The 26,934-nt window shown below is 41.4% G+C and overlaps 1 protein-coding gene across 1 annotated transcript in view; it reads left to right on the top strand.

Annotated features, from left to right (window-relative positions):
* Positions 1-3,288: 3,288 nt before the first annotated feature.
* The window catches only part of col9a3 (collagen, type IX, alpha 3), a 46,860-nt gene continuing 23,214 nt past the window's right edge, over positions 3,289-26,934 (top strand). The window contains exons 1-28 of the mRNA XM_079803126.1: positions 3,289-3,482; positions 4,067-4,135; positions 4,647-4,682; positions 4,881-4,952; positions 5,070-5,123; positions 11,282-11,317; positions 12,024-12,047; positions 12,244-12,297; positions 12,490-12,543; positions 12,636-12,677; positions 14,096-14,152; positions 14,239-14,292; positions 14,392-14,445; positions 16,910-16,963; positions 17,050-17,103; positions 17,191-17,244; positions 17,362-17,415; positions 17,493-17,546; positions 17,634-17,687; positions 18,271-18,315; positions 20,494-20,547; positions 20,725-20,778; positions 21,236-21,289; positions 23,855-23,926; positions 24,207-24,242; positions 24,477-24,521; positions 24,598-24,630; positions 25,665-25,811. Of these exons, the coding sequence (XP_079659252.1) occupies positions 3,417-3,482; positions 4,067-4,135; positions 4,647-4,682; positions 4,881-4,952; positions 5,070-5,123; positions 11,282-11,317; positions 12,024-12,047; positions 12,244-12,297; positions 12,490-12,543; positions 12,636-12,677; positions 14,096-14,152; positions 14,239-14,292; positions 14,392-14,445; positions 16,910-16,963; positions 17,050-17,103; positions 17,191-17,244; positions 17,362-17,415; positions 17,493-17,546; positions 17,634-17,687; positions 18,271-18,315; positions 20,494-20,547; positions 20,725-20,778; positions 21,236-21,289; positions 23,855-23,926; positions 24,207-24,242; positions 24,477-24,521; positions 24,598-24,630; positions 25,665-25,811 (1,536 nt within the window). The 5' untranslated portion in view covers positions 3,289-3,416. The remainder of the gene's footprint in view (positions 3,483-4,066; positions 4,136-4,646; positions 4,683-4,880; positions 4,953-5,069; positions 5,124-11,281; positions 11,318-12,023; positions 12,048-12,243; positions 12,298-12,489; positions 12,544-12,635; positions 12,678-14,095; positions 14,153-14,238; positions 14,293-14,391; positions 14,446-16,909; positions 16,964-17,049; positions 17,104-17,190; positions 17,245-17,361; positions 17,416-17,492; positions 17,547-17,633; positions 17,688-18,270; positions 18,316-20,493; positions 20,548-20,724; positions 20,779-21,235; positions 21,290-23,854; positions 23,927-24,206; positions 24,243-24,476; positions 24,522-24,597; positions 24,631-25,664; positions 25,812-26,934) is intronic.

Raw genomic sequence — 26,934 nt, 5'->3', positions numbered from 1 at the left:
TACTCTGGACCTCAGAAAACAAAGTGGACCAACAGCTGCAGATGACATGGCACCCCAAACCATCACTGACTGTGGAAACTTTACTCTGGACCTCAGAAAACACAGTGGACCAACACGAGCAGATGACATGGCACCCCAAACCATCACTGACTGTGGAAACTTTACTCTGGACCTCAGAAAACAAAGTGGACCAACAGCTGCAGATGACATGGCACCCCAAACCATCACTGACTGTGGAAACTTTACTCTGGACCTCAGAAAACACAGTGGACCAACACCAGCAGATGACATGGCACCCCAAACCATCACTGACTGTGGAAACTTTACTCTGGACCTCAGAAAACACAGTGGACCAACAGCTGCAGATGACATGGCACCCCAAACCATCACTGACTGTGGAAACTTTACTCTGGACCTCAGAAAACAAAGTGGACCAACAGCTGCAGATGACATGGCACCCCAAACCATCACTGACTGTGGAAACTTTACTCTGGACCTCAGAAAACAAAGTGGACCAACAGCTGCAGATGACATGGCACCCCAAACCATCACTGACTGTGGAAACTTTACTCTGGACCTCAGAAAACACAGTGGACCAACACCAGCAGATGACATGGCACCCCAAACCATCACTGACTGTGGAAACTTTACTCTGGACCTCAGAAAACACAGTGGACCAACACCAGCAGATGACATGGCACCCCAAACCATCACTGACTGTGGAAACTTTACTCTGGACCTCAGAAAACACAGTGGACCAACACCAGCAGATGACATGGCACCCCAAACCATCACTGACTGTGGAAACTTTACTCTGGACCTCAAGCAACGTGGATTGTGTGACTCTCCTCTCTTCCTCCAGACTCTGGGACCCTGATTTCCAAAGGAAATGCAAAATTTACTTTCATCAGAGAACATAACTTTGGACCACTCAGCAGCAGTCCAGTCCTTTTTGACTTTAGCCCAGGTGAGACGCTTCTGACGCTGTCTGTTGGTCAAGAGTGCGACAGCTGAAACCCATGTCTTGCATACGTCTGTGTGTAGTGGTTCTTGAAGCACTGACTCCAGCTGCAGTCCACTCTTTGTGAATCTCCCCCACATTTTTGAATGGGTTTTGTTTCACAATCCTCTCCAGGGTGCGGTTATCCCTATAGCTTGTACACTTTTTTCTACAATAAGTCGGTGACTTCGACATAATGTCTCTGTTCTCTCCTTCAGGGAACGAGGGATATATACGTAACCGAGATGTTTTTCCTGTGCGACTGAGGAGTTCTGCATTGCGACTCAACAGGGCACTTATTTGGAGAGATGATGCACCTCCATTTTTCCTGCATCCGTTTTGACATCCTCATCACATACGTGGGTACATCGTTACCAAAGCAACCCATGCATCAAAGATTTTGTATAAAACCATGCAAATCATTTAGCTAAATATTAGCCTGAATTGGTGAGTTTGGTTATGTCTTGACACACACAAATCTTATTGTGAGTGGACTCCACTGATGTAATTGTGTGTGTGTGTGTGTGTGTGTGTGTGTGTGTGTGTGTGTGTGTGTGTGTGTGTGTGTGTGTGTGTGTTGGCATGTTTTTGTGAAATATCAGGACACAAATGTGTATAATGACATGGGTATTACAAAAAGTAATCCCAAACGTTCCCCATGTCCTCACTTTTCAAAATGCTTATAAATCACACAGAACAAGGTTTTTTTTTCACAGAAAGTGAACTGCACAGTCTCCTGTGATGGGTAGGTTTAGGGGCAGGGGCAGTGTGTGTGTGTGTGTGTGTGTGTGTGTGTGTGTGTGTGTGTTTGATGGGTAGGTTTAGGGGCAGGGGCAGTGTGTGTGTGTGTGTGTGTGTGTGTGTGTGTGTGTGTGTGTGTGTGTGTGTGTGTGTGTGATGGGTAGGTTTAGGGGCAGGGGCAGTGTGTGTGTGTGTGTGTGTGTGTGTGTGTGTGTGTGTGTGTGTGATGGGTAGGTTTAGGGGCAGGGACAGGGGCAGTGTGTGTGTGTGTGTGTGTGATGGGTAGGTTTAGGGGTAGGGGCAGTGTGTGTGTGTGTGTGTGTGTGTGATGGGTAGGTTTAGGGGCAGTGTGTGTGTGTGTGTGTGTGTGTGTGTGTGTGTGTGTGTGTGTGTGTGTGTGTGTGTGTGTGTGTGTGTGTGTGTGTGTGTGTGTGTGTGTGTGTGTGTGTGTGTGTGTGTGTGTGTGTGTGTGTGTGTGTGTGTGTGTGCGTGTGTGTGTGTGTGTGTGATGGGTAGGTTTAGGGGCAGGGGCAGTGTGTGTGTGTGTGTGTGTGTGTGTGTGTGTGTGTGTGTTGGGTAGGTTTAGGGGCAGGGGCAGTGTGTGTGTGTGTGTGTGTGTATGTGTGTGTGTGTGTGTGTGTGTGTGTGTGTGTGTGTGTGTGTGTGTGTGTGTGTGTGTGTGTGTGATGGGTAGGTTTAGGGGCAGGGGCAGTGTGTGTGTGTGTGTGTGTGTGTGACATGTGTGTGTGTGTGTGTGTGTGTGTGTGTGTGTGTGTGTGTGTGTGTGTGTGTGTGTGTGTGTGTGTGTGTTGGGTAGGTTTAGGGGCAGGGGCAGTGTGTGTGTGTGTGTGTAACATGTGTGTGTGTGTGTGTGTGTGTGTGTGTGTTTGTGAGGTAAAAGCCCCCCTTGCCACCTCATACATTTATACAAATTTTAAACAAAATAAACCACTTTTTAAATTTATTTACACAGAAAGGATGTTGCTCCATAAATGTTCAATACAAACATATTGTTTCTGCACATGAAAAGAACATTTATCTTATGGTGTGCCTTTAGCCCCATTGTATTGAAATTAGAGGTGCACTAATATGCATTAATTCATCCTTAACTAATGCACAGATAATCAAGAGTTAATGTAAAACCATTTATTAATGATTACTGCATCAGAAACTAATGAAGAGACTATATGATTAATAGATGAAGTATTCAATAATTATTAACTAATTCAAAATTAATTCAAGAGCCATAACCACAATGACATATTAATAGGTAATACTAGTCATGTGCCTCAACAAGTAATGATACCTTTGCAAACGGTCAGCTAAGTTGAAATGCATGGCTTTGACCCATTGTGGTAATTAACACATTAATTTACATTATTAAGTAATATAATGTGTTATTAGGGAATTAATACATTATGTTATATTTAATTCATTGCAATTCATATATTACTTAATCTATTAATTAAAGTGTTACCAAATTAGAGTACCGTTGTTCTGTCATTAGTGATATTATAATGATCTGGTGATGATTGTTATTATGGGGTGCAGTGGAATTCTGAGCATGTCCCGCTGGAGCTCATGTCCATCCCCTCCGCCGACCGACTGCCCCTTTATCTGCCATCATAGCCAGAGTCTCCAGCACAGGGCACAGGACTGAGGCAGGACAGGAGCCATGGCCGTGTTCTCAGCGCTTCATTTACTCGTTCTGTTCCAGCTGCTGACATCCTCACTCGCCCAGGTAAGAGATGCGATGACCCTGCTGCTCATTTCTTCATCTCCACACTTCACTTCTGCCTAATAACACCCAGCGCATTGTGGGAACTATCAGTTCTCAAACGAGTTTATGAAGGTGTATTGAATCACTTATAAACATGTTTCAATGAGTTGTATACCGACTGAAATGTGCATTGTAAACTGTGCAGATTTCTAGCTGACCCTTCAATGGGATGTGTTGGTGTAACTTCAAGGGAACTTTAGGTATCTTTATTTCATGAGGGATAAAATCAGGTTACCCTGCAAAACCTTTTTTCCCAGTGTAATGTGATCGTCGCACAATGGCATCTTTGTCACGGTTTTTCACTCATTTGTGCTCATCATGCTGGTCTTTTTCTTACTGATATAAATGTAAAACTGTCTGAATAATAACCAGTTAGTTCCCTCTGATAAACAGATTTAATTCATCTTTTAATATGAGCTGTTGTTAGACATGAGGGAAACGGGACACTATATGAGCTGAGAACTGAGGGGTTTCTTTCTTTATCTTTTTTACATTTCTTTATTGGATTATTCTGGCTCTTGACTGTGTGTTTGTGTCTCCGGCAGAGGCCGGGTCCTCGCGGCACACCTGGAGCCCCGGGGCCATCAGGACCCCCAGGGAAAGATGGCATCGATGTGAGTATAGACGCAGGAAAATATTCCATCCATTCGCTTTATCAGTTCTTATTTGCTTCACATTTTAAGTGACAAACAAAATAATTTTCTTTTGTTTTTGACAGATTTAACTAATTCTCATTATGTTAATTTAATAATGTATCGCTAATAGGCAAGGTCCTTTAGTTTTCTAAACCGCATTATTATATTGCAGGTAGGCACAGTAATGGTTCGACTGTTTACACAAGCTGTGAATCGTTAAAGCCTATTACTTGTTAAAGGAAAAACTCTCAGGAATTTACGCATGTAAACGAGGAAAGCCGTGAATGTTTCCTTAGTAAACGAAAATCTGCTTAGGCAGCGCAGTGACAGAGAGCCCATTCATTCAGCCCCAAATCAAACACACACGTCTAGAGTTTCCCCGACCCCCTCCGGCATCGCACACACACTCCTCTCAGTGTTATTCAGCTCAGAGGAGACCAACAGACACACACATTATGACTGTAGTTATGATTGACTGTTATCTCTGCAGGGAAAACCTGGCCCTGCTGGACTTCCTGGAAAGCCTGTGAGTATCTCTGGACGTTTCAGATCTTCTCCGAAAGTATGAATCCAAGCACTGATTTACTCTGCTGGTGCAGTGTCCGAATCCGTGAAGATCCCGGAAGATGATTTGTCTGGCGCTCCCAAAGACTTTTATTTTGTGAAGATGTAAACATCAAATCTACACATGTCTGTTTTTAATCAGTTTCTCTGTTGATGGCAGGGGCCGAAGGGAAAAGCGGGGACCCCTGGGGCCGCAGGAAGCCCTGGACTGCCTGGTCTCCCTGGTGTGGATGTAAGTCATGAAGGAACAGTAGTATTTGCAGTGGCACACACACACTCTGGGGGATTTTTTTAACCTCATTTATATAAAGGAAATCATTAAGCGCTAAATGATTGGCTTGTCCTGTAGGGTTTGACCGGTCCGGACGGTCCAGCTGGCAAAGATGGACCCCCAGGAGCAGCAGTAAGTAACTCTCCACACCTAAACATAACCCCAACACACACTTTTCAGTTATGGCTTAAGCTCTTCTACTGTAGTATTTGTCTCTGAATCTCGTTCTATTAAAGGGGACCTTTTACAAGATGTAATATAAATCTCAGGGGTCCCCAGAATGTGTCTGTGAAGTTTCAGGTTTCCGCGGGGTCTTAAAAAGTCTAGAATTTCAAAATCAAAATTTTAGGCCTTAAAAAGTCATAAATTCGTGGAAGTATTGAGTTCTAGGTCTTTTTAAACAGGTCTTAATTTTCCTACGTCCATGTAACGCTACCTCTAATGCTCATTGAAATGCTCCCGCAGCGCTTTAGAATGTTTTTTTTAATTCTGGGTGTTGTAGTTCTTTCTTTCGCTAGTCCAACTATAGTTCGCTGTATTACGACTACAAATGAGACCAACATGCATCTTATATTGCAGCCAATCAGCTTTCGTGTTATTGGCGCGAGTCTCTTTCGGATTGTACCACAGACACATCAAACTGATTTTATTCTTCAGATAATAGTTCGCATTTCCACGATTACTAAATACAATGAAAAATCAACAATGCATTTTTTGAGATCCTGCATAATTCGTAATTTCACCACAAAATAATGGCAAGATAGCAAACTAAACAAGATTTATGCATTTTGTTTATTCTACTGTCATGTGTGACTATTGTGAATCTAACATAATCCAGTAAATGTGCTACCCTAATTATGAAAAAAAGTGCACATTTCTGGAAATCTCACCACAAATTCAGTCAATTTGATCTCAAATATCACCCAAAAAATGGGGAAGTGCAAGTTTATCGAATTGTTCAATTTGAATAAATACATTTACTTTGCAAGTAATTTTGTGACTGCATTTCCTTTATAGGTCTTAAATTTCATTCACAATGGTCTTAAAAATGTCTTTAATTTGACTTGATTAAACCTGCAGAAACCCTGCCTGCAGATCATTTATTTTAGGTAATATATGTCCAATTTGCCCCTCTTTGATGTGAGCAAAAACATGCGTTTTTGTGTGTGTAGCTTTAAATGCGAATGAGCTGTAGCGTCCCCTTTTCCAGCAGAGGGCGGAGCCTTTACAGCTCATGCTTCAAAGCCCTGTCCCAAATGGCTCACTTCATATGCACTTTCGGTCGTGTGACTTACAATGTCTGTTGAGTCCATGAGACCGTAGGGTGTCCCATTTGTCATTTTAGGTTTCAGAAGTGTGCTCGCAAGCGCCCCCTTTGCGGACGATATGCCCCCTAAATGCGCACTTTTGCTGAGTCCACACCTGTGCGAGCTCCACCGCAGACAAAGTGGTGTTACGTCACGAAAGTGCAAACTCGTAGGAAGATCGCGAGTGTTTAGGGTGCCATTTAGGACGGGGCCGAACACTCAGCAACAACAAAACTGGAGAATCTCACGCAGCCAAAATGTTAGAACTTGTCAGTAGCGGTGTGGTCGAACCGCAGTCAGACACCGATGGAGAGAGTTGAAGAAGTTGGTTAGTTGATGAATTTATGTAGTTGTTGTGGAGTTATGGATTTATGGATTAGCATGTTCCGTCGTGATCGTCTTTAAATTGTTGTACAGGTGCTCATGTGGGAACTGGAGTAGGATGTTGGTATCGACCCATCTTTCAGAATCAATCTTTATGCAAATCCAGTGTTGAACTGACCCTCGTTTGTGAAGCAGTCCTGCGTAAAATGATTTGCACGAACATATAAGACTTTACCTAATTTTTTTGGGCCACATTTCCTTCATAAATGAATTCATCCACTGTGTCCTCAGTGGCTCAGATACTGGGAGTCTGGGGTGGGCGATACACCGCTAGACACGATTAACCGATTATTTAAATGTCAACTGGTTGGTTGCTTATTGTTTGCATGCGTTTTTAAGCATTGCGGTTCAAAAAACCTAAACCATTGGAGCGCAATTAGCAGCGAAAGAGCACTAATTTGAGAGACAGGCTTTCTGTTTCTCTGCGCTGTCTGAGACGCGTGAGAACTGAACTGAGTGCCGTTTGCCGCCTTATTGGGCTTGAACGGTTAAATACACATACCTATGTGTCAAAGTGACATGTATTTGCAAGTAAACGGAGTCATTTATGTCTTATGTGAACGAGAAAGAGCTGAGAATTGAATATAGAAAGAACAACGCTCGAGTGTAATGGATCCGTGCTCTTAAAGTGACAGCGTCCACATTCACCTGCTGTCATTATAAAGCTAATCAAACAACAGCAAAAGAGAGAAAATCACTCACTGCTCTTGGCTGAATCATTTGTAATTTATAAGAATAAATGTATATTTTTTCTAGTCTTGTATTAGTCTTCAAATATTGAAAACGGTCATAAGAATTATGAAATTTTGATATCATAAAACGGTATTTAAAGCAAAAATAACTATATTGTGATATATATCGTTATCGTGAAATAAAATGAGTCGTATGTTGATATAAGATGTTGGTCTGTGGAGACTAGGGTTGGGTACCGAAATCCGGTTCCAATATGGAACCGGTACTTATATAACCGGTATGTACCGGACCGAATCAGAACGCTGATTTCGGTTCCTCATTTCGGTGCCAAAATTCAAACGTGCTTTCGCGCTTTGGCTGAGCCAGAGACAGACGCTCAGCGCTGGTCACATCACAACTCATGACAACTATTCAGTGTTTTCAACGACATCATGTTTATTTCAGGTTTCAGACATTTAAATGTTCATAAGTAACGTTAGGCTACTAGCAAAAAACACACACTGATGTCTATGAAAGCGGCAATGACAATCCTTTCAGACGGTTATAATTTGACTAACGTTACGTGTTTTATTCACATCAGATAAATGCACATTATATAGTAACTATATAGTTTACTCTATTCTTCTTCCAGTTCACTGGTCACTTACTTTCATGTATTTCGTGAGACGAGAATGATCTCAAGTGTTGTAACGTTAAATCCGACAGATCCGATTCTGAGGCGCAAACTAACATGGCGCCGCCCATTGCGCTTTATAGATCAACTAACACACATTCACTCACACATTTGAACCTCAGATAGTTCGTGACACAGTTAAGAAGTTTGTGAATATTTTGAATAAAAAGAAAAAACGAAATAAACCCGATACAGCTGAGCTGTCAGCGCTATTGCGGCTGCTGTGTCATGTGAGAAACATGACGCGTCACCATGGAAACATTAAGGCGATGCGTTCAAAAATATTTAGCCAGAGAATATGATCATATTTCAAAATAAAGCTGAAGCTCGAAGCTGGTTTGTAGCAGAGCAAGAATACAGACTACTGCTGTTATTACTGTAACTGTTTAGAGTTATATTAGGCTTGTTGTAGTTGGGTGGCTTAGGTTTTACTGTGAATTTGTAAATATGTCAATTATAATTTGTAAATAAGTAAATTGTGTTTTGTATTTATTTATATTCATACATTTAAGTATACATTAAACTTTTAATAAATGGTTCAATTTAAATAATAAATAAATAAATAAAAAGCCATTTAATGTCATCCACCTCGTTTGGTGGCCTTTTAAAAAAAAAAAGTATCGGTTCAGGCACCGTTTAGGCACCGGAACCGTTTTAAAAGTATCGGTTTGGCACCGGAATCGAAAAAAACCCAAACGATACCCAACCCTAGTGGAGACTCTTGTAATGTTTATGTGGCGCAGACATTATATCAACAGGTGCTATAGTGAGGATATAAACATGGCGGACTGTGTGCGGCTCACTCAGGGCGGGATCTATGCCAATAGGGCGGGGCTTGTGACGTCACAGTAGGGGAAATCTTGAACATTGTTATTTCAGACACTGTTTCTAATCTATGGGGATTATAAAAAAGGATTTCTATCATTATATCAGGTTGTTTACACACACTGTGGACACACATCTGTGTTCAGACACCATGTCAAAGTGAATTATGCATAATAGGTCTGTTTTGTGGCCATGAGTTGTGTCTTCATATTGTGTGCTCAGCGCAGCCACTAGCAGATCCGTATGGCAGTTTTAATGAGGATCAGGTGACTTCAGATGAATTCCCCTAATCCAGCCTGGAATGTGAAGTCTTCCCACCACAGGTTTTCTTTTAATTAGTTTCTTGAAATCAGAAGAAATCACCATCATCCTGTGTGACTGATAGCAGCGAGCCGTGACTGGGAAGTTCACGTGATATTTTATAAAAGAGAAAATGTGATGCGTAATATATGACTTTAGCTGTTTGACTCTGAACTAGTCAGTACTGAAGGATGAGTATGACTGCTTTTCATCAAGAGGCGTGTTGTTGAGAAATACTATTATTTCTATTATCAATCAAATTTTTTGGTGTAAAACATCCATCTCATCAAATAGTGAGTTAAGAAAGCTCTTGTCGTTTATGCAGTCACACAGAAATGTTTTGTTTACCACAAAATTTCTACCACTAAACAGTAAAAGCTGCAGTGGATGGCGTTAAAGGGTTAGTTCACCCAAAAATGTAAATTCTGTCATTAATTCCTCACCCTCATGTGGTTGGACACCCGTCAGACCTCCGTTCATCTTCAGACACAAATGAAGATATTTTAGTGTAAATCTGATGCTCTGAAAGGCCTCCATTGGCTCAATGCACGGTTCACTCTCAAGACCCTTAAAAGACACTAAAGACGTCGATACAAAGTCCATCTCACTACAGTGGCTCTACAATAACTTTATGAAGCGGCGACAATAGTTTTTGTGCGCAAAAAAACCCTAAATGACGACTTATATAGTGATGACGATTTCAAAACACGGCCTCATGAAGCTTCGAAGCGTTATGAATCAGTGAGTCGATTCAGCAGTTTGAATCGCCAAATTTCAGCAGTTTGGCACGCGATCCGAATCATGAATCGACTCACTGATTCATAACGCTTCGAAGCTTCATGAGGCCGTGTTTTGAAATCGTCATCACTATATAAGTCGTTATTTAGGGTTTTTTTGCGCACAAAACCTATTCTCGCCGATTCATAAAGTTATTGTAGAACCACTGTAGTGAGATGGACTTTGTAACGACGTCTTTAGTGTCTTTTAAGGGTCTTGAGAGTGAACCGTGCATTGAGCCAATGGAGGCCTTTCAGAGCATCAGATTTACACTAAAATATCTTCATTTGTGTCTGAAGATGAACGGAGGTCTGACGGGTGTCCAACCACATGAGGGTGAGGAATTAATGACAGAATTTACATTTTTGGGTGAACTAACCCTTTAAAGGCCAGTGTGTGTAGTCAGAATGAATGTGTGGCTTGTGTGTGTGAGTCATAGAGTGTAAAAAAATATGGACGTAGTGTCCGTGACGTCACCCATAGGATTGTGAAGAGCAGTTTTGAAGCGTAAAGTCGGCCGTCGCCATCTTGGCAGTGTGTTATCGCGCATCACTCCCGAATAACTGATAATGGGCAAAGAGGCGGGACGTGGGCGGAGCTGAAGTGACGTGATGACTAACAGACAGCAGACAAACGCCAATCCACCTGTCACTCAAAGTGGCCACGCCCTTAATTATGCAGGACTTTAAGGCTTTATATAATGTAAACGAATGAGTTATAAAAACATTCACCGCCTCACAGTCGTCATGAAGGGCAACATTAGCTGTACAGACCAAAACCACAATGTGTCCCAGACTGTAAACATGTGTTCTTCTGCTGTAAAGTTGGGCATTTTAACATTTTAACAGCTCCTTCTGGAGTCTGACTCTAGTGGCCAGTCGATGAACTGCAGTTTAAGTCACTTCCGTATTGGCTTCAAGAGAAACTGCGGGCAGTTGCCGCTTGGTGGTAATTCCAGTGGTCGTGTGTCTGCATCACCGCCTCTTCACCTCCTCTATGGAGCTCCTCTCAACATTGTCCATGATCAGGCCTACAACCGGTGGCATAGCGCAAATTGTGTTATGCGTGAGAACGAGTCCCAGACAGCAACATAGTGTTGGCTCAGATCCGGGCCACATCTGTTACATGTGGATTCCAAGCATACAAGATGTGGGCCGGATCCGGGCCTAAACTATGTTCCTGTCTGGGGTAGTATGCCATTGGCTCTGTTTGCAAGAGCGTGCCGGAGTGAGTTTGGGGCGGCTCCATCATTGGAAAGTGCTAACTGTTGCTGTCTTCTGTTTCTCAGTTGCCGACTGAGACTTACTGTTCTTCTTTTGTTGTTGTTGTAGGGAGACCCAGGACCTCCCGGACCAGGTGGACCCCCTGTATGTGCCAAGCTTGAGTAAATCCACAGTAAACACAGTCATATGACATTTCAGTCACAGGACCAAAAGAAGTTCTTCAGTCACACCTGCTACTTTATCATATGAAAGTCTCATAAACAATTTGAGCCGACCATCATTTTCTCAAGCATACAGACCGGCATCACTCTCAAAACTGATAAAACGTACCCATAGGGCCCTATCATACACCCGGCGCAATGAGACCCCAGGCGTTAATAATATGAGCCTATAGGCGGTGCACAACATGTACACTCTGCTTATTACACACACAGGAACACGCAATAACACACACACACACATGCCAAATATTACAAATAAAAGGTTTTTTCTCTGGAGAAGCGTTCGGTCTTTCCACTCTCGTATGTAAATAGCGAATCCGCCATGGCGCGAGCACAACTAGCTTTTAAAGGGAATGGGAGATGAGACTCTGATTGGTTTATTGCACATCCAAAACACACCCATGACTCATTAAGAGACTAGGCACAACTCTTTTGGATCATTCGCTGGACACGCCGGCCGTTTTTCCATTATTAAACTAGCAAAAGTGGATTCGGACACACTTCATGTGCTCAGATTGTTAAAATAGGGCCCAAAAACGTACACTCTCATAACATCAGCAAAAATGCAGTGTCATGATGCCAAACATGCCCAGGACTTGTCATGAGATCTGTTCTCTTGTCATCCTCAGGGCAGAGGCAGACCAGGAGCTCTGGTGAGTACAGCCCGTCACAAGCAAGAATAAGAGGAAGAATTACCCCAATATTGGCCCTGCTGTCTCAGTTCCGGAACCCAGGGCCTAATATTGACGCTTTTTGCACTGGCTCTGAGTTGGTTCATTTATTATCCAGCATGGATACTCAACAAATGTAAATGTGCCAAGCGTTTTCTCTGGTGTTTTCTGATCTCAGGGTCTTGCTGGAGAGAACGGGCTTCCAGGTGGAGCAGGACCTCAGGGGCCGCCGGTGAGTGTCTCGCTTATTCTACCCCCAAGTTGTAAGTCGCTGTGGATAAAAGCGTCTGCTAAATGCATAAATGTAAATGTAAATGTGTCTGCCACAAAAATATGTTGTCGTTCAACGCTGTTTACACCGCACACATGAAGATCACACGTTCTGGTACAGTGATTAGTGACGCAGGTCTGTGATTGGTTGTAGGGGCCCGAGGGTCTTCCAGGACTTCCTGGTCTTCCAGGCTTAGATGGACCTCCTGTAAGTACTTGCATCTCAAACTAAAAGTGCAGAAGCACATTTGTTTTGTTTGAATTATCCAATTTTATGTATCCTCCTCCTTCTTCTTTTAGGGGCTTCCAGGAACTCTTCCTGAAGGCAACGGCGATCTGTTGGTAAGTTGAAACCACTGTAACGTCCTCCAACACTGCGTGTGCAGCATACACACATCCATCTTTACATGTTCGTCTTACACAGTCTTGAGTTCTGTAGTGTAATCTCATTTTCAACACGCACCTTTATTTTAGCTTCCTTCAAAATCCCAATGACTACTGCTTCAGATGGAAGTGTTGTCTTATTAGGGAGCATAAATCTTCAGCGTAGTGTTTTAGTCAGGGCCACCTAATCCGAGATCAAGACCAGAGTGTTTTGAGACCAAGACAAGACCAAGAATTTGAGGGTTTGAGACAAGACCAGACCAGCACTCCTCAAATTCATCAAGATCCACATTACCGTTTGAGAAATGACTATCAATAATATAAGTAGATTATATTAAATATAATTAGAATAAGACACTATATAGAGCTTTTACCAATCAAATCATTAAAGGGTTAGTTCACCCAAAAATGTAAATTCTGTCATTAATTCCTCACCCTCATGTGGTTGGACACCCGTCAGACCTCCGTTCATCTTCAGACACAAATGAAGATATTTTAGTGTAAATCTGATGCTCTGAAAGGCCTCCATTGGCTCAATGCACGGTTCACTCTCAAGACCCTTAAAAGACACTAAAGACTAAAGTTACAAAGTCCATCTCACTACAGCGGTTCTACAATAACTTTATGAAGACGAGAATAGTTTTTGTGCGCAAAAAACCCTAAATAACGACTTATATAGTGATGACGATTTCAAAACACGGCCTCATGAAGCTTCGAAGCGTTATGAATCAGTGAGTCGATTCATGATTCGGATCACGTGTCAAACCGCCAAACTGCTGAAATTTGGCGATTCAAACTGCTGAATCGACTCACTGATTCATAACGCTTCGAAGCTTCATGAGGCCGTGTTTTGAAATCGTCATCACTATGTAAGTCGTTATTTAGGGTTTTTTTGTGCACAAAAACTATTCTCGTCTTCATAAAGTTATTGTAGAGCCGCTGTAGTGAGATGGACTTTGTAACTTTAGTCTTTAGTGTCTTTTAAGGGTCTTGAGAGTGAACCGTGCATTGAGCCAATGGAGGCCTTTCAGAGCATCAGATTTACACTAAAATATCTTCATTTGTGTCTGAAGATGAACGGAGGTCTGATGGGTGTCCAACCACATGAGGGTGAGGAATTAATGACAGAATTGTCATTTTTGGGTGAACTAACCCTTTAACAACACAATTCATCTTCACAGAACACCTCGCAGTTGTGGACTTGAAACAAAATCCTCTAGAGTGCTCTTAGTCTGAGACAGAGACAAGACGAGTACAAATTTGGTTGAGACCAAGACCTTCAAGAAATGTCCTAAAGACCGGTCTCGAGTACCACAACACTAGCGGTCTTGTTTTTCTTTGCATGCAGATTGATAGCATCATTGTCTTGTTTGTAGTGTCCGGCCATCTGTCCTCCGGGTCCTCCTGGACCGCCTGGAATGCCCGGATTCAAGGTACTTGATCACAACAGGATAAAACATCTGTCTCTCGTTACAGAAGATATGACGGATTGCTGAGCTGCTTCTGTGTTTTCCTTTAGGGTCATACAGGTCATAAAGGAGGCAAGGGAGAGTTGGGGAAAGATGGTGAGAAGGTGAGATTCTACAAGCCTCTGAAGAGTTGCAACTTTTCCAGATTGAAACTGAAGCAGAGCTGGTTGTAATGTGTTTCTATCGCTGTGTCTTCCCATCAGGGTGATCAGGGCCCGCCGGGTCCGCCGGGAATCCCAGGGACAGTGGGTTTACAGGTGGGACAGCGTCTTACTGTACCTCAGCTAGACTTGACCAAGGCTTTGAGGCAAGGCCGTAACCGGGTCTTCAACATTTGGGGGAGGAGGAGATTTAAAGGGAATAAAGAAAAAGTTAACAATTTGCAAATAAATATGCACACATTCACTCTTGAGGGCCGTTAAACACCAAGCTGATGGTCAATTGTCGGGCCAGAATCAGCATGTCGAATCTGCGTCAGTGAGAGAGAGAACTCTGATTGGCTGTTCAGTTTAGCGAACAAGTCAGTGCAGGCAAAAGTGATGAAAGCCAGCAAAGAAGTCAAGACGCCACAGACAGAATTATACGTCATCTTACCGGATCATTCCAATGCAGTTTGTTTACAGTTTTCATACCTGCGTCTCTGTTTCTCTTTTTGAGCAGACTTCCTGCTGATATAGGCAGATATTTACTCACACACAGGCGCGAGCTGGCAGTCGCCAACTGTAGTATTTGCAGTGTGTTTGTCTGCAAACCAACACAACACTCAGCTTTCACCAGAGCTAGTTCTGCTTATGCCTAATATTTAGAAAACGGCGTTACCTGTCTCACACATTCAGTTACAAATGACATTTACAGGCTGTAATTCGTTCAAAAGCAGGGTTCCCACTTCTCCTGGAAAACCTTGAAAACCTGGAAAACACATGGAAAGTTAGAGAAAATGTAAAATGTCCTGGAAAATGTTGTTGTCCTGGAAAATTATTTTAAAAAAAGTTAAAGGGTAACTTCAGTGATTTAGCATTAGGCTTTGTATCAGTAGAAACCCGGTAGTATATTGGAATTATGGTACTTTCCCCCCTCATATCCCCCTGAGACGAGAGAATTATGCATTTTATTTCTGGAAAAAATCCTCCGATGACGCAAATATCGTCATTTTGTGTCATCGGAGGATTTTTGGCCAGAGGCTACAGACTAAAGGAGCCGGTTCCGCATGTTTTCAACCCCATAACCCCATAACCAACGCCCATAGGGGTGGGATCTCACTCAGAATTATTTTGAGATATAGTCAGAATTGCGAAATTCTGACTTTTTTTCTCGCAATATCGAGTTTATATCTTGCAATTATTACTTTTCTCAGAATTGACATAAAGTCCAAAAGTTTGAGGGAAAAAAGACTTTTTGCGAGAAAATCACAATTGCAAAAAAACCAAATTCAGAATAGCAAGATATGTCGCAATTACCCTTTTTTTTAAAGTTCTGTGGCGGAAACAAGCTTCCTTAGTCATAATGTATGATTAAGAGCTCATATTAAAAACTGATTTTATAGTTAAGTCATGGCAATAAACTGTGCGCCTTTTAAAGACTTAGAGAGCGATATATTACTTTAGGAGTGATCCTTGTCTTTTATTCTCACTGTAGTAAAATTGAATATATCCTGGAAAAGTCCTGGAAAATGATCGCTGAAAAAGAGTGGGAACCCTGAAAAGGATCATTACTCGTTTAACAACTGCCAAATATTAAATGCTTAGGTACTTACATCCAGAGTAAGTTACTCTAAAAAAGTAATGAATCCACTCATTTTCAACAGTGTGATTAGATTCCTGTACAAATGACTCTCTCTTAGAGTACTGGATTACTTATATTACTTTCTAAATCCCTCATCAACCTCGACCCGTTGAACAAGACAAGGATAGACACAAAACTGCACTTTTAATTCTTTCAAATAAACAACATACAATTGAATTCATTATTCTTGAACTGACCAAAGTGTGTAAAGGGAGAAGGCCACATTAAACACATACTACTATCACTATTAAAATGGGTTGTGTAGTCTATTTAATGCAGTTACATCAGAAGTAACTAATTCAAAACAAGAGTAATCCCTTACTTTACCTTTTTAAAGGGAAAAGTAATCAGACATCACTTTACAGTAGTAACTTTCTCTGTTAAACACTCATCTTCTGTGAACCGTAAGGCCGGCTTCTTTGATTTGATTGGCCATCTTGATCATTGTGACATTGACAGGCGCTGTTAGACCTATCATCCTAACTACAGTGAGAGAAGTGGAGAGATGCAGAGCATGAAGAATATCAAACGTCGGGGTGGAAAATGTGGGCATATATTTGATTATTGTGTGTGTGTGTGTGATGTCTACCTCAATGTCTGATTATTACAGCCCTGGTTGACACCTGGTATGAAGACCCTTGACCATATTAGGGGTCAGCACAGTTTACTCCTGATAGCCTGGTCAAATCAATTGTTTATTGCTCTTGTAAAATGGAGCAATATGATAAAAGAGCCTAGTGTTAAATAATTCTGTGTAGAATAAAACAACGAGACTATGATCACAATTGCCAATCAATGAAATCTTTTAATATGGCAACTTCCTCATTGTCCTATATTGGCTACTGTATTTTACAAATGCTTCGTGACGTGAAATGTGGTGATTTTTGGAGCTTGTTTTTGGCTTGCACTCATTGTTTTGTGTCCTCTGGGTCACTGAAGGGCTCTCGAGGGCTGAGGGGTCTGCAGGGTCCAGTCGGAGCAGTAGGAGACCGAGTAAGACCTCAATAACACAAAGTACATTGATTCAGACATATGCAGATTGATTTTCCTTCATCACTTGCATCCACCTCTCTATGTAGGGATTGCCTGGATTCAGAGGCAAACCTGGAATCGCTGGCGTCATTGGAAAAACCGTGAGTTTGCACATTATTCCCATGCCAGTGTATTTGAGAGGAGTGAATGTCATCGAATGGCGTCTGACGTGTGCATCTTCTGAATAGGGGGATGCTGGGGACAAAGGACCTGAAGGTTTCAAAGGGCCCAAAGGAGAGATAGTAAGACACATTTGTCATCACATTACTTGTTAGATGCAGTCACTTGTAGATCCTTCATTCTTTTTTTTAGTTTAGTTTATATTCCAGGTTAAATTCTCAATGTCATCCTCTCAATAGGGAAAAATAGGCCCCAAGGGAGTACCTGGAGGTGCGGGACCTAAAGGCGAACCTGTAAGGAAATGTATTATCTGCTGGCTGTTATGATGACCGTTCGATTTTCCCATAATAACGGTCTCTGTGCTTCTTAGGGCATCCCTGGCAGGGATGGGAAGGATGGGACTCAAGGACTGGATGGTGAAAAGGTCATTGTTTCCTGCTAAGACACGTCTAGGCTTTCCTTCTCTGTGTCCAACGATAGTGATGCTGATGCTGTATGTTTGTGTTCACAGGGGGATGCTGGGAGACCGGGAGTATCTGGTGAGAAAGGACCTAATGGTCTGCCTGTACGTATTATCATCCATTACACTGTTGAAAAGCTAAGCACGCAGATTAAATATTAATATGACGAAAGGAATTCTGACCCTGGAGCACAAAACCAGTCATAAGTCTCACGGGTATATTTGTGGCAAAGTCAATTTCCCACCGTAAATATATCAAAAATGTATTATTAGTAGTAAAGGTCTTCATTTGGACAACTTTAAAGGAGATTTTCTCAATATCTCGATTTTTTTTGCACCCTCAGATACCAGATGTTCAAATAGTTGTATCTCAGTCAAATATTGTCCAAACCACACATCAATGGAAAGCTCATTTATTGAATATGTATACATCTCAATTTCAAAAAAAAATAATTGTCCCTTATGACTGGTTTTGTGGTCCAGGGTCACAAATATGAATAATAAATGTAGTTTGTGATCTTTTGTCATTCATTTTTGCTTGTTTTTGAATGTGTAAAGGTTTAATTCACCTCATTTTAGTTGCTGTGTTTGATAATAACATTTGCTACCTCAGAAGTTGAATGTATTGTTCACTGGTTTTTTTTTGTATCATTGTACAACTCACATCATGTGTCTGTGTATAATTCAGGGTTTGCCAGGAAAAGCTGGTGCAAAAGGTGCCAAAGGAGGAGTGGTAAGCATATCTCCACTGCTTTAGATCAAATTTTACATGCAAATGTCTTTTAGAGACGTTGTCATCATAGTTCCAGCACAGAAACAATAATCATTTTTTATACAACACAAGAATTTATGTTGTTTCTTAACGTCCATTCAGTGTAAAATAATGTTAAACCTTATTTAAGAAACACATTATTTTCTTTATTTTAAATAGGGTTTGAAATAGGAGATACTCTCAGTTTTTCTATTGCCGCTTTTCTATCGTCGGGCCGAACGATAAGGAACGGTTTCCGTCATGTTTCCACACTATCCTGGCACGGCACGATTACAAACCGCTCTGGGCCTGGAGTTGGAGTTACACGTCATCTACTCTTTTGAGAAAATCTCATACCCTGAGTTCAGTAAAGGAATTTCCCCTTCAAAGCATCCATTCAAAGGGCAGCTTATAAAACTACTTCAAATCCCAACAATACTCGGGGAGGGAGGCAAATGAAATGAAGGACGCTTGTGGACTGCCCAGCAACCCAGAACATTTCTACTTTAGACCTTAAATCTGGAGAATATAGCTCTCCCGATGGGCGGCAGGATGTCCTCAGACACATGCACAACCTACAAACTAATCTGAAAGTGTGTTTGCCGATAATGCACCGACATGCACAAGTAATGGAGCACAATATGAAACAGGCGACAAGAGCAGTTTCTTTTAACCAAAACTCGCTCCATTCCTGTGCCAATTCAGCAATGGTTGGTTTCAAATCCTCCCTCAGGAGGGGCGATGAATGATAATAGAGCGAGATCCTCTACATTCTCTCCATCTGACCCTGGACCTGAGCTCCAGAGGAGGACGATGACCCACAGCAGCGGACTGCAACTTTCAAAGGGTTAGTTCACCCAAAAATGTAAATTCTGTCATTAATTCCTCACCCTCATGTGGTTGGACACCCGTCAGACCTCCGTTCATCTTCAGACACAAATGAAGATATTTTAGTGTAAAGCTGATGCTCTGAAAGGCCTCTATTGGCTCAATGCACGGTTCACTCTCAAGACCCTTAAAAGACACTAAAGACTAAAGTTACAAAGTCCATCTCACTACAGTGGTTCTACAATAACTTTATGAAGACGAGAATAGTTTTTGTGCGCAAAAAAACCCTAAATAACGACTTACATAGTGATGACGATTTCAAAACACGGCCTCATGAAGCTTCGAAGCGTTATGAATCAGTGAGTCGATTCAGCGGTTCAGAGCGTTATGAATCAGTGAGTCGATTCAGCGGTTCAGAGCGTTATGAATCAGTGAGTCGATTCAGCGGTTCAGAGCGTTATGAATCAGTGAGTCGATTCAGCAGTTTGAATCGCCAAATTTCAGCAGTTTGGCGGTTTGACACGCGATCCGAATCATGATTCGACTCACTGATTCATAACGCTTCGAAGCTTCATGAGGCCGTGTTTTGAAATCGTCATCACTATGTAAGTCGTTATTTAGGGTTTTTTTGCGCACAAAAACTATTCTCGTCTTCATAAAGTTATTGTAGAGCCACTGTAGTGAGATGGACTTTGTAACTTTAGTCTTTAGTGCCTTTTAAGGGTCTTGAGAGTGAACCGTGCATTGAGCCAATGGAGGCCTTTCAGAGCATCAGCTTTACACTAAAATATCTTCATTTGTGTCTGAAGATGAACGGAGGTCTGACGGGTGTCCAACCACATGAGGGTGAGGAATTAATGACAGAATTTACATTTTTGGGTGAACTAACCCTTTAACGTTAGTCCACACTAAGTAGGATGTAAGGATTAAGCATGGTTCTCCTAGAGAAGCAAGAAACCGCTCTACTCTCCAAACCCATAAAGCTGGAGAGGGGGATCAAATAAATAAGCCCCAAAAGCCTCCGGGTGCCTCTCCATGAACTATTTGTACAATTAAATGGGAATCGGAAGATCCCTGAACACTCAACACTTCACTTAGCATGAAACAGTTACGCACTTATTTTGTTGAAGTTGGCCTAATTAACAGATGTATATTGAATATAATAAAATAAGAATGTGAAATGTATATATGCTTCAGTGTTTCAGACATATTGCTCATGGGACTTTGTTCCCGGTCTTTTTTGCTCTTTGGTCTGGTGTTTCTGACTCTAAACGAATCAGAATGGATTTTAACTTTAAATGGTGTATAATTCAACCATCCTTCTCCATTCAGGGCAATCCAGGAAAGATGGGAGAAGCAGGACCATCTGGAGAGCCAGGTATACCTGTATGTATCTGACTTATGACCTGATATGAACAGTTTCTGAGAGTGGGAATGCATGCTGGTTTCAGCTAATGTTACTGTGTTTCTGAATGCTGTATATATAATTAGACGGGTCATTTAGTAAGATCGGATGAGGCTATTGATACTCTGTGTAATTACTGAAGCGGACTCCTCCCGCAGGGCGAGATTGGCATCCCTGGAGAGAGAGGACTGGCTGGACCCAGAGGAGTGTCTGTAAGTAACAGCAGACATTAGACACGGATCAGTTATCATGTAGAGATTATAGAGCTATTTCAGCTGAACCCTTCACACACACAGCTGCATCTGAGTCCTGGACATGTTGCTGATTCGCTGATTCTGACACCACACAACCACAAGTGAAAATGATTGGTTTTTTCATCCCGCTTTTCCCTTTTGTGAATGAATTGTCTCGAATTGCAGGATCTCAGATTGGCTCATAACACACATTAGCAGGAAGTCAAACAGCTGGATCCTGAAAGATGCTGATGTGCTCTTTGTGGTTGTTCATGGTCAAGCTCAAGGCACTATATAGAGCTGTTAGGGTTAAACAAATTATAGATATATATATGGCTTTAAGACGTTATGTGCAAGTTTATATATTTCATATAAAAGCTTCATATAGGTTTTATAATTGTATTGTCTTTTAATGCTTTATCTGCCTGTTTATTAGGGTGGAATTGGACTTCCTGGAAACATCGGAGGCCAAGGTGTTAAAGGATTCCAGGTACGTTGCACATGGGAATATTTCAGTGGATAATATCAGGTGCATCAACAGGAAAACTCGAATGATAAGTGTCTATGGTGTCTCTGCCCGCAGTCAAATCTCATTGTGGAAAATTAATCAGAGTCAAAATTGCAAAATAAGTCGAAAATAAGTCGCACAGAGTCAAAATTGCATTGTTGACAGGAAAACAACACCAACAATCAACGTTTAACGGCATTATATAATGTAAAGGAATGAGTTATAAAAACATTCACCGCCTCACAGTCGTCATGAAGGGCAAAGTTAGCCATAAGCAGGTGTAAACGTATTTTTCTGCTGTGAAGTTGGGCATTTTAACATGGAGGAGATACAGATTTCAGTCTCTAGTGGCCAGTCGATGAATTGCAGTTTAAGTCACTTCCGTGTTGGCTTCAAGAGAAACTGCGGGAGGTTTAACACTATAAACATATTTTATATTTCCCTCACTCCACAACAAATCTGTCAAATGTAACAGTTTACAGAACATCAGTGAAAAATGTATAAAAATACACAAATGTTTCATTATAAACCCCAAGCTCAGACAAATGAAAGGAAAAACAATTCCCAGTGTGTAGAAAATGCCTTATATAAATAAACCTAATGTGCCTTACATTGGCTAACAAGTCCAAACTGGCTCAAATTTGAATGAGGTGAGATAAAAACTGAACCCACAAGATAAAACATTTCTGGACGGGCCAACAATCAACGTGTTGAACTGACTGATATTCACCATCATTTACAGAGTTAGAAAAGTCATGTGACATCAAAGAATGTGAATATAACATAATCAGATGAGCAACTCGCACAGAACACAACATCATGAGCTCACGCACAAACCCATATTCACAATGTGTGCTTTGGTTACTAAACTACTATAAGCTATTATGAGAACAGGACTTCACTTGTGTATCAGTATCCACATAAAACTCCTTCTCATGCCTAATCATACATTCTATTAAATAAATAATATAATGATCAAATCAATGAATGCATAGTAGTGTTGATTTTGTCGGCTAATTTTAAATGTATTCTTAGTCAAATGCGCTTTTGAGTTTTTATCATATTTAGCCAACCTTGCCCTGTTTTTGTTTAGTCGAGTGTTCGTCGACTAAATGTCTTTTTGTCTAGTTTTAGTCACTGTAAACATTTCCGTCATGCTGTATAATGGCTAAACTGATAATAACGATTACTTTACTCTAAATTATAATCACAATGATTGTTGTTTAAGAAATCTATTTTACACTTTGACCTATAGGAGCACTCGTACGCATGGTTTATTTGACCTCATCTACTGTAGTGATTTATTATAGGCTATTTATCATATCATTTAACACTCTCATTATGAAAACTGGTTAGCAAGAAACTTCTCTCAAAAATGAAAACAATGACATTCCTGATAGTAATTCTAATAATTCCAAATTACATGAATATTTTTCTATTAAAACGAGAGCAAAAATTGCCACACAGAGGTTGTGTAAGTGCATTTATTGAGCAAAACCATAATCGCAAGTAATACAGGCGAGATCATGTTTGTATTTATTACAGTTGATCAGTGAGAAGGTTTGATGGAATATCTGCATTCGGTCAGATCATCAGCGCTTGTTCTGTAGAGAGAGTGTGTACATTGGCATGTTGGATTTTGTCAGATTGCAAAGATTAAGTAAAACACAGTCAGAAAAAGTCTCGTTTTGACAGAAAAGCTCTGATTGGGTGATTTGAACTCTTGACATCTGGCAACTGCAAGCATGAACACTACAGAAGTATTTTGGTAAAGTTTTGATTTTTTTAAACTACAGCTTGGTTTTGTATTATTTCGTCAACGATATTGCATGTTCATAAAGTCACAGTTATTGTTTAATGACGTTGGTGTCGTCTCGTCTTCGTCTAGTCATGGAAGAAAAGCTCGTTAATGAAATGAACACTAGTGCGTAGGACAGGACAGAGACCAACAATAGTCCGTCACATGACCCTTTTTCAATGCCCAGACTGCAACAAGGGCAGTTTTCTCCACCTCAATCGCACCACAACTACTTTTGGTGTCTAAGAAAAATGCAGTTTGAACAAGGATATTTTCAATGAAATGCAAAATGGCCAATGACAAGTCTGGTATCATCGTTCTGGCACTGAAACCCAAGGAGTCAAACTAGAGAATTAGTCACATTCACAAACTTTTCAGGTGTCTCAGGGCATGGCGATGACTTCAACTTCAAAATGGCCAACATTTTACATCTGATTCTGGTGTGACCCAAGGGATAAAAAGGAGCCCGTTCTTCATCCGAAATGAAAATTCAGTCATTAATTGGCAAACATGTTGTCGAAAGCAAAAAAGGAAGAATTGCCTGCTTGCGCTTGTTCATCTTTGGCAATAATGATGAATCTTTTCTGTCTTTAAAAATGACGCAAAGCTGCGACCCGTGTGTTATATTCAGTTCTGAAGGCATGTGATGGGTCAAATCTGTCATCTGATGCACGTTATGAGTTTTAATAATGACAGCTGTTTCAATGAATAAATGTTATTAAATGTATTGTTTGTTTGTTTCCACACAGGGTGTTAAAGGAGCTCTGGGAGATCCAGGTCTGCCTGGTCCGACAGGAATCAGAGGCGGCTTTGGTGAGAGGGTGAGTGATGCAGAAACTGGTGCTTTCAATCAAAACTCTTGCAAACTAGTTTAAAATGTCAAGCCAACATCAGAGTTCTTCATGAAGTTTCCTTTCCAGTTTTTAGTTTTCTCTATGGACACAGGCTGATGCAAACAGATTGACATGTAGAGTTTAGTTTTGGTTTAATCACAGACACAGAACAAAGCCTATCTGTGCTCTCTGCTCCACTCACACACACCTGCTTGCTTCAATACCCAGTTGTATTCACACACACACTCTCTGTCCGTCTCTCTCTCAGGGTCCAGTCGGAGCTGGAGGGTCTAAAGGAGATATGGTGAGACTGCATACTCTACGATGAAACAACGACAGTCAAGCCAGCTTTATTTATATAGCGCTTTTACAATGTTTCAAAGCAGCTTCACAGTGTTAAAACACAGCCGCTCAGTTTATTTATTAAGCGAGCAGGGCACCCACCCAGTAGAGCATTAACTATGAATTATGATTATTAACAAGAATAACTTGTGATATAATGGATGAACTGTAAGCATGTGTTTCTCCACTGTTTTAGGGAGTTGCTGGAAGTGATGGTTTACCGGGGGAGAACGGAGAGCCCGTATGTAACTCAATCATCTTCTGTTCATTTACACTCATCAAAAACATTTCTCAGACTCTCTTTCCTCTTATTTCAGGGTCCGTATGGTCCCGTCGGACAGAAAGGAGAGGTGAGATCTTTTATTTCGTCTTTTCATAAATGTTCCTATTTTTAAGTTATATTTATTTGCATATTTGCCTGTTTATTTTTACTTTAAATCCAGAATATAGTGATTCCCAATCTTTTTTTCTTATATATTTTGATGTACTTTTTACCATGTACTCTAAATCCGTCTAGTGGGCAGTGTCAGATTTCATATTACAAAATGTATTTTAAATACTTTATAATCAAAACCTTATCTCATCTTCACAAAACACAGGAAAGGTCTGAGTCTCATGGTTCCATATTTGGTGACTGTTTTGTGATGGAAGTGATATTTGGACAGAAATGTATTCATTTGTTACAGAATGCATAATATAAAAAAAATCAATGGAATGTGGATGACACCCGGTGGATATTTTTGGTACAGCGCCTAAACATTTTTGTGATATCAACTTCAAATTTGCAACACAACTTGGTTTGACATATGGCTTCGATTTAATAGTGATTTTAGAGTAAAATTATTTTTTTATCTAAAATGTTATCTTTAATTTACAGTCAATTGAAACCAGGTCCGGCTTTGAGATGCAGGGTGGGCCAAGTTAAATTCCTGGAGGGCCCAGACTTTTAACATAATTTTTTCCCCGTAACAAAACTTAATTTTATAACAAAAGAGGCAGGTCTTGAGAGGAACTCTCTATATTTGCAGGGCTCAATGGATAGAATCAGGGTAGGACTGCGGGCCCTGGGCTTGAGTTTATGTTTGGGCCCTTTACGCTACAAATGACCTCAGCTAGAACATCAAAAAATACACAACAATTAAAAATACTGTTCATCTCTGGCTTTACTGCTCTGCGTTATTTCAGGGTTTGATCTTCTCTCGACTCTCTGACTGGGCTTGGCATGTTGCATATTAACTGTTCTAGGAACCTCAATGTATATTTTAAAATTATTAAATGTCACATCTGTGTCCTCTTATGTCAAATACAAATTGTACATCTTATGTTAAAATGTAATGTAACCTTCACCCTTTAAATACTTGTCTCTCCCCACCCTGTGTTCTAGTCTGGTAAGCGTGGTGAACTGGGAGCCAAAGGCGTTGTGGGACCGCAGGGAGAGATCGGAGGCAGAGGAGCTCCTGGAAAACCAGGACCGATGGGATTCCAGGGAGAACAAGGTTTCCCAGGGGTTGCTGGAAAGACTGGAGTTCCTGTAAGTAACTATTGCGTGTTGTGATTGCTCTAGACCCCAGATGTGTGTTGTGATTGTGCTCTAGACCCCAGATGTGTGTTGTGATTGCTCTAGACCCCAGATGTGTGTTGTGATTGCTCTAGACCCCAGATGTGTGTTGTGATTGTGCTCTAGAGCCCAGATGTGTGTTGTGATTGCTCTAGACCCCAGATGTGTGTTGTGATTGTGCTCTAGACCCCAGATGTGTGTTGTGATTGTGCTCTAGACCTCAGATGTGTGTTGTGATTGCTCTAGACCCCAGATGTGTGTTGTGATTGTGCTCTAGACCCCAGATGTGTGTTGTGATTGCTCTAGACCCCAGATGTGTGTTGTGATTGCTCTAGACCCCAGATGTGTGTTGTGATTGTGCTCTAGACCCCAGATGTGTGTTGTGATTGTGCTCTAGACCTCAGATGTGTGTTGTAATTGCTCTAGACCCCAGATGTGTGTTGTGATTGTGCTCTAAACCCCAGATGTGTGTTGTGATTGCTCTAGACCCCAGATGTGTGTTGTGATTGTGCTCTAGACCCCAGATGTGTGTTGTGATTGCTCTAGACCCCAGATGTGTGTTGTGATTGCTCTAGACCCCAGATGTGTGTTGTAATTGCTCTAGACCCCAGATGTGTGTTGTGATTGTGCTCTAGACCCCAGATGTGTGTTGTAATTGCTCTAGACCCCAGATGTGTGTTGTGATTGTGCTCTAGACCCCAGATGTGTGTTGTGATTGTGCTCTAGACCTCAGATGTGTGTTGTGATTGCTCTAGACCCCAGATGTGTGTTGTGATTGTGCTCTAGACCCCAGATGTGTGTTGTGATTGCTCTAGACCCCAGATGTGTGTTGTGATTGTGCTCTAAACCCCAGATGTGTGTTGTGATTGCTCTAGACCCCAGATGTGTGTTGTGATTGTGCTCTAAACCCCAGATGTGTGTTGTGATTGCTCTAGACCCCAGATGTGTGTTGTGATTGTGCTCTAGACCCCAGATGTGTGTTGTGATTGTGCTCTAGACCCCAGATGTGTGTTGTGATTGCTCTAGACCCCAGATGTGTGTTGTGATTGCTCTAGACCCCAGATGTGTGTTGTGATTGTGCTCTAGACCCCAGATG

The sequence above is a fragment of the Gobio gobio genome (genome assembly GCF_949357685.1).
Source record: "Gobio gobio genome assembly, chromosome: 21".
In the NCBI taxonomy this organism is placed as follows: domain Eukaryota; kingdom Metazoa; phylum Chordata; class Actinopteri; order Cypriniformes; family Gobionidae; genus Gobio; species Gobio gobio.
Note: the sequence above shows the minus strand (reverse complement) of the source record. Positions and strands in the feature narration are given on the sequence as shown.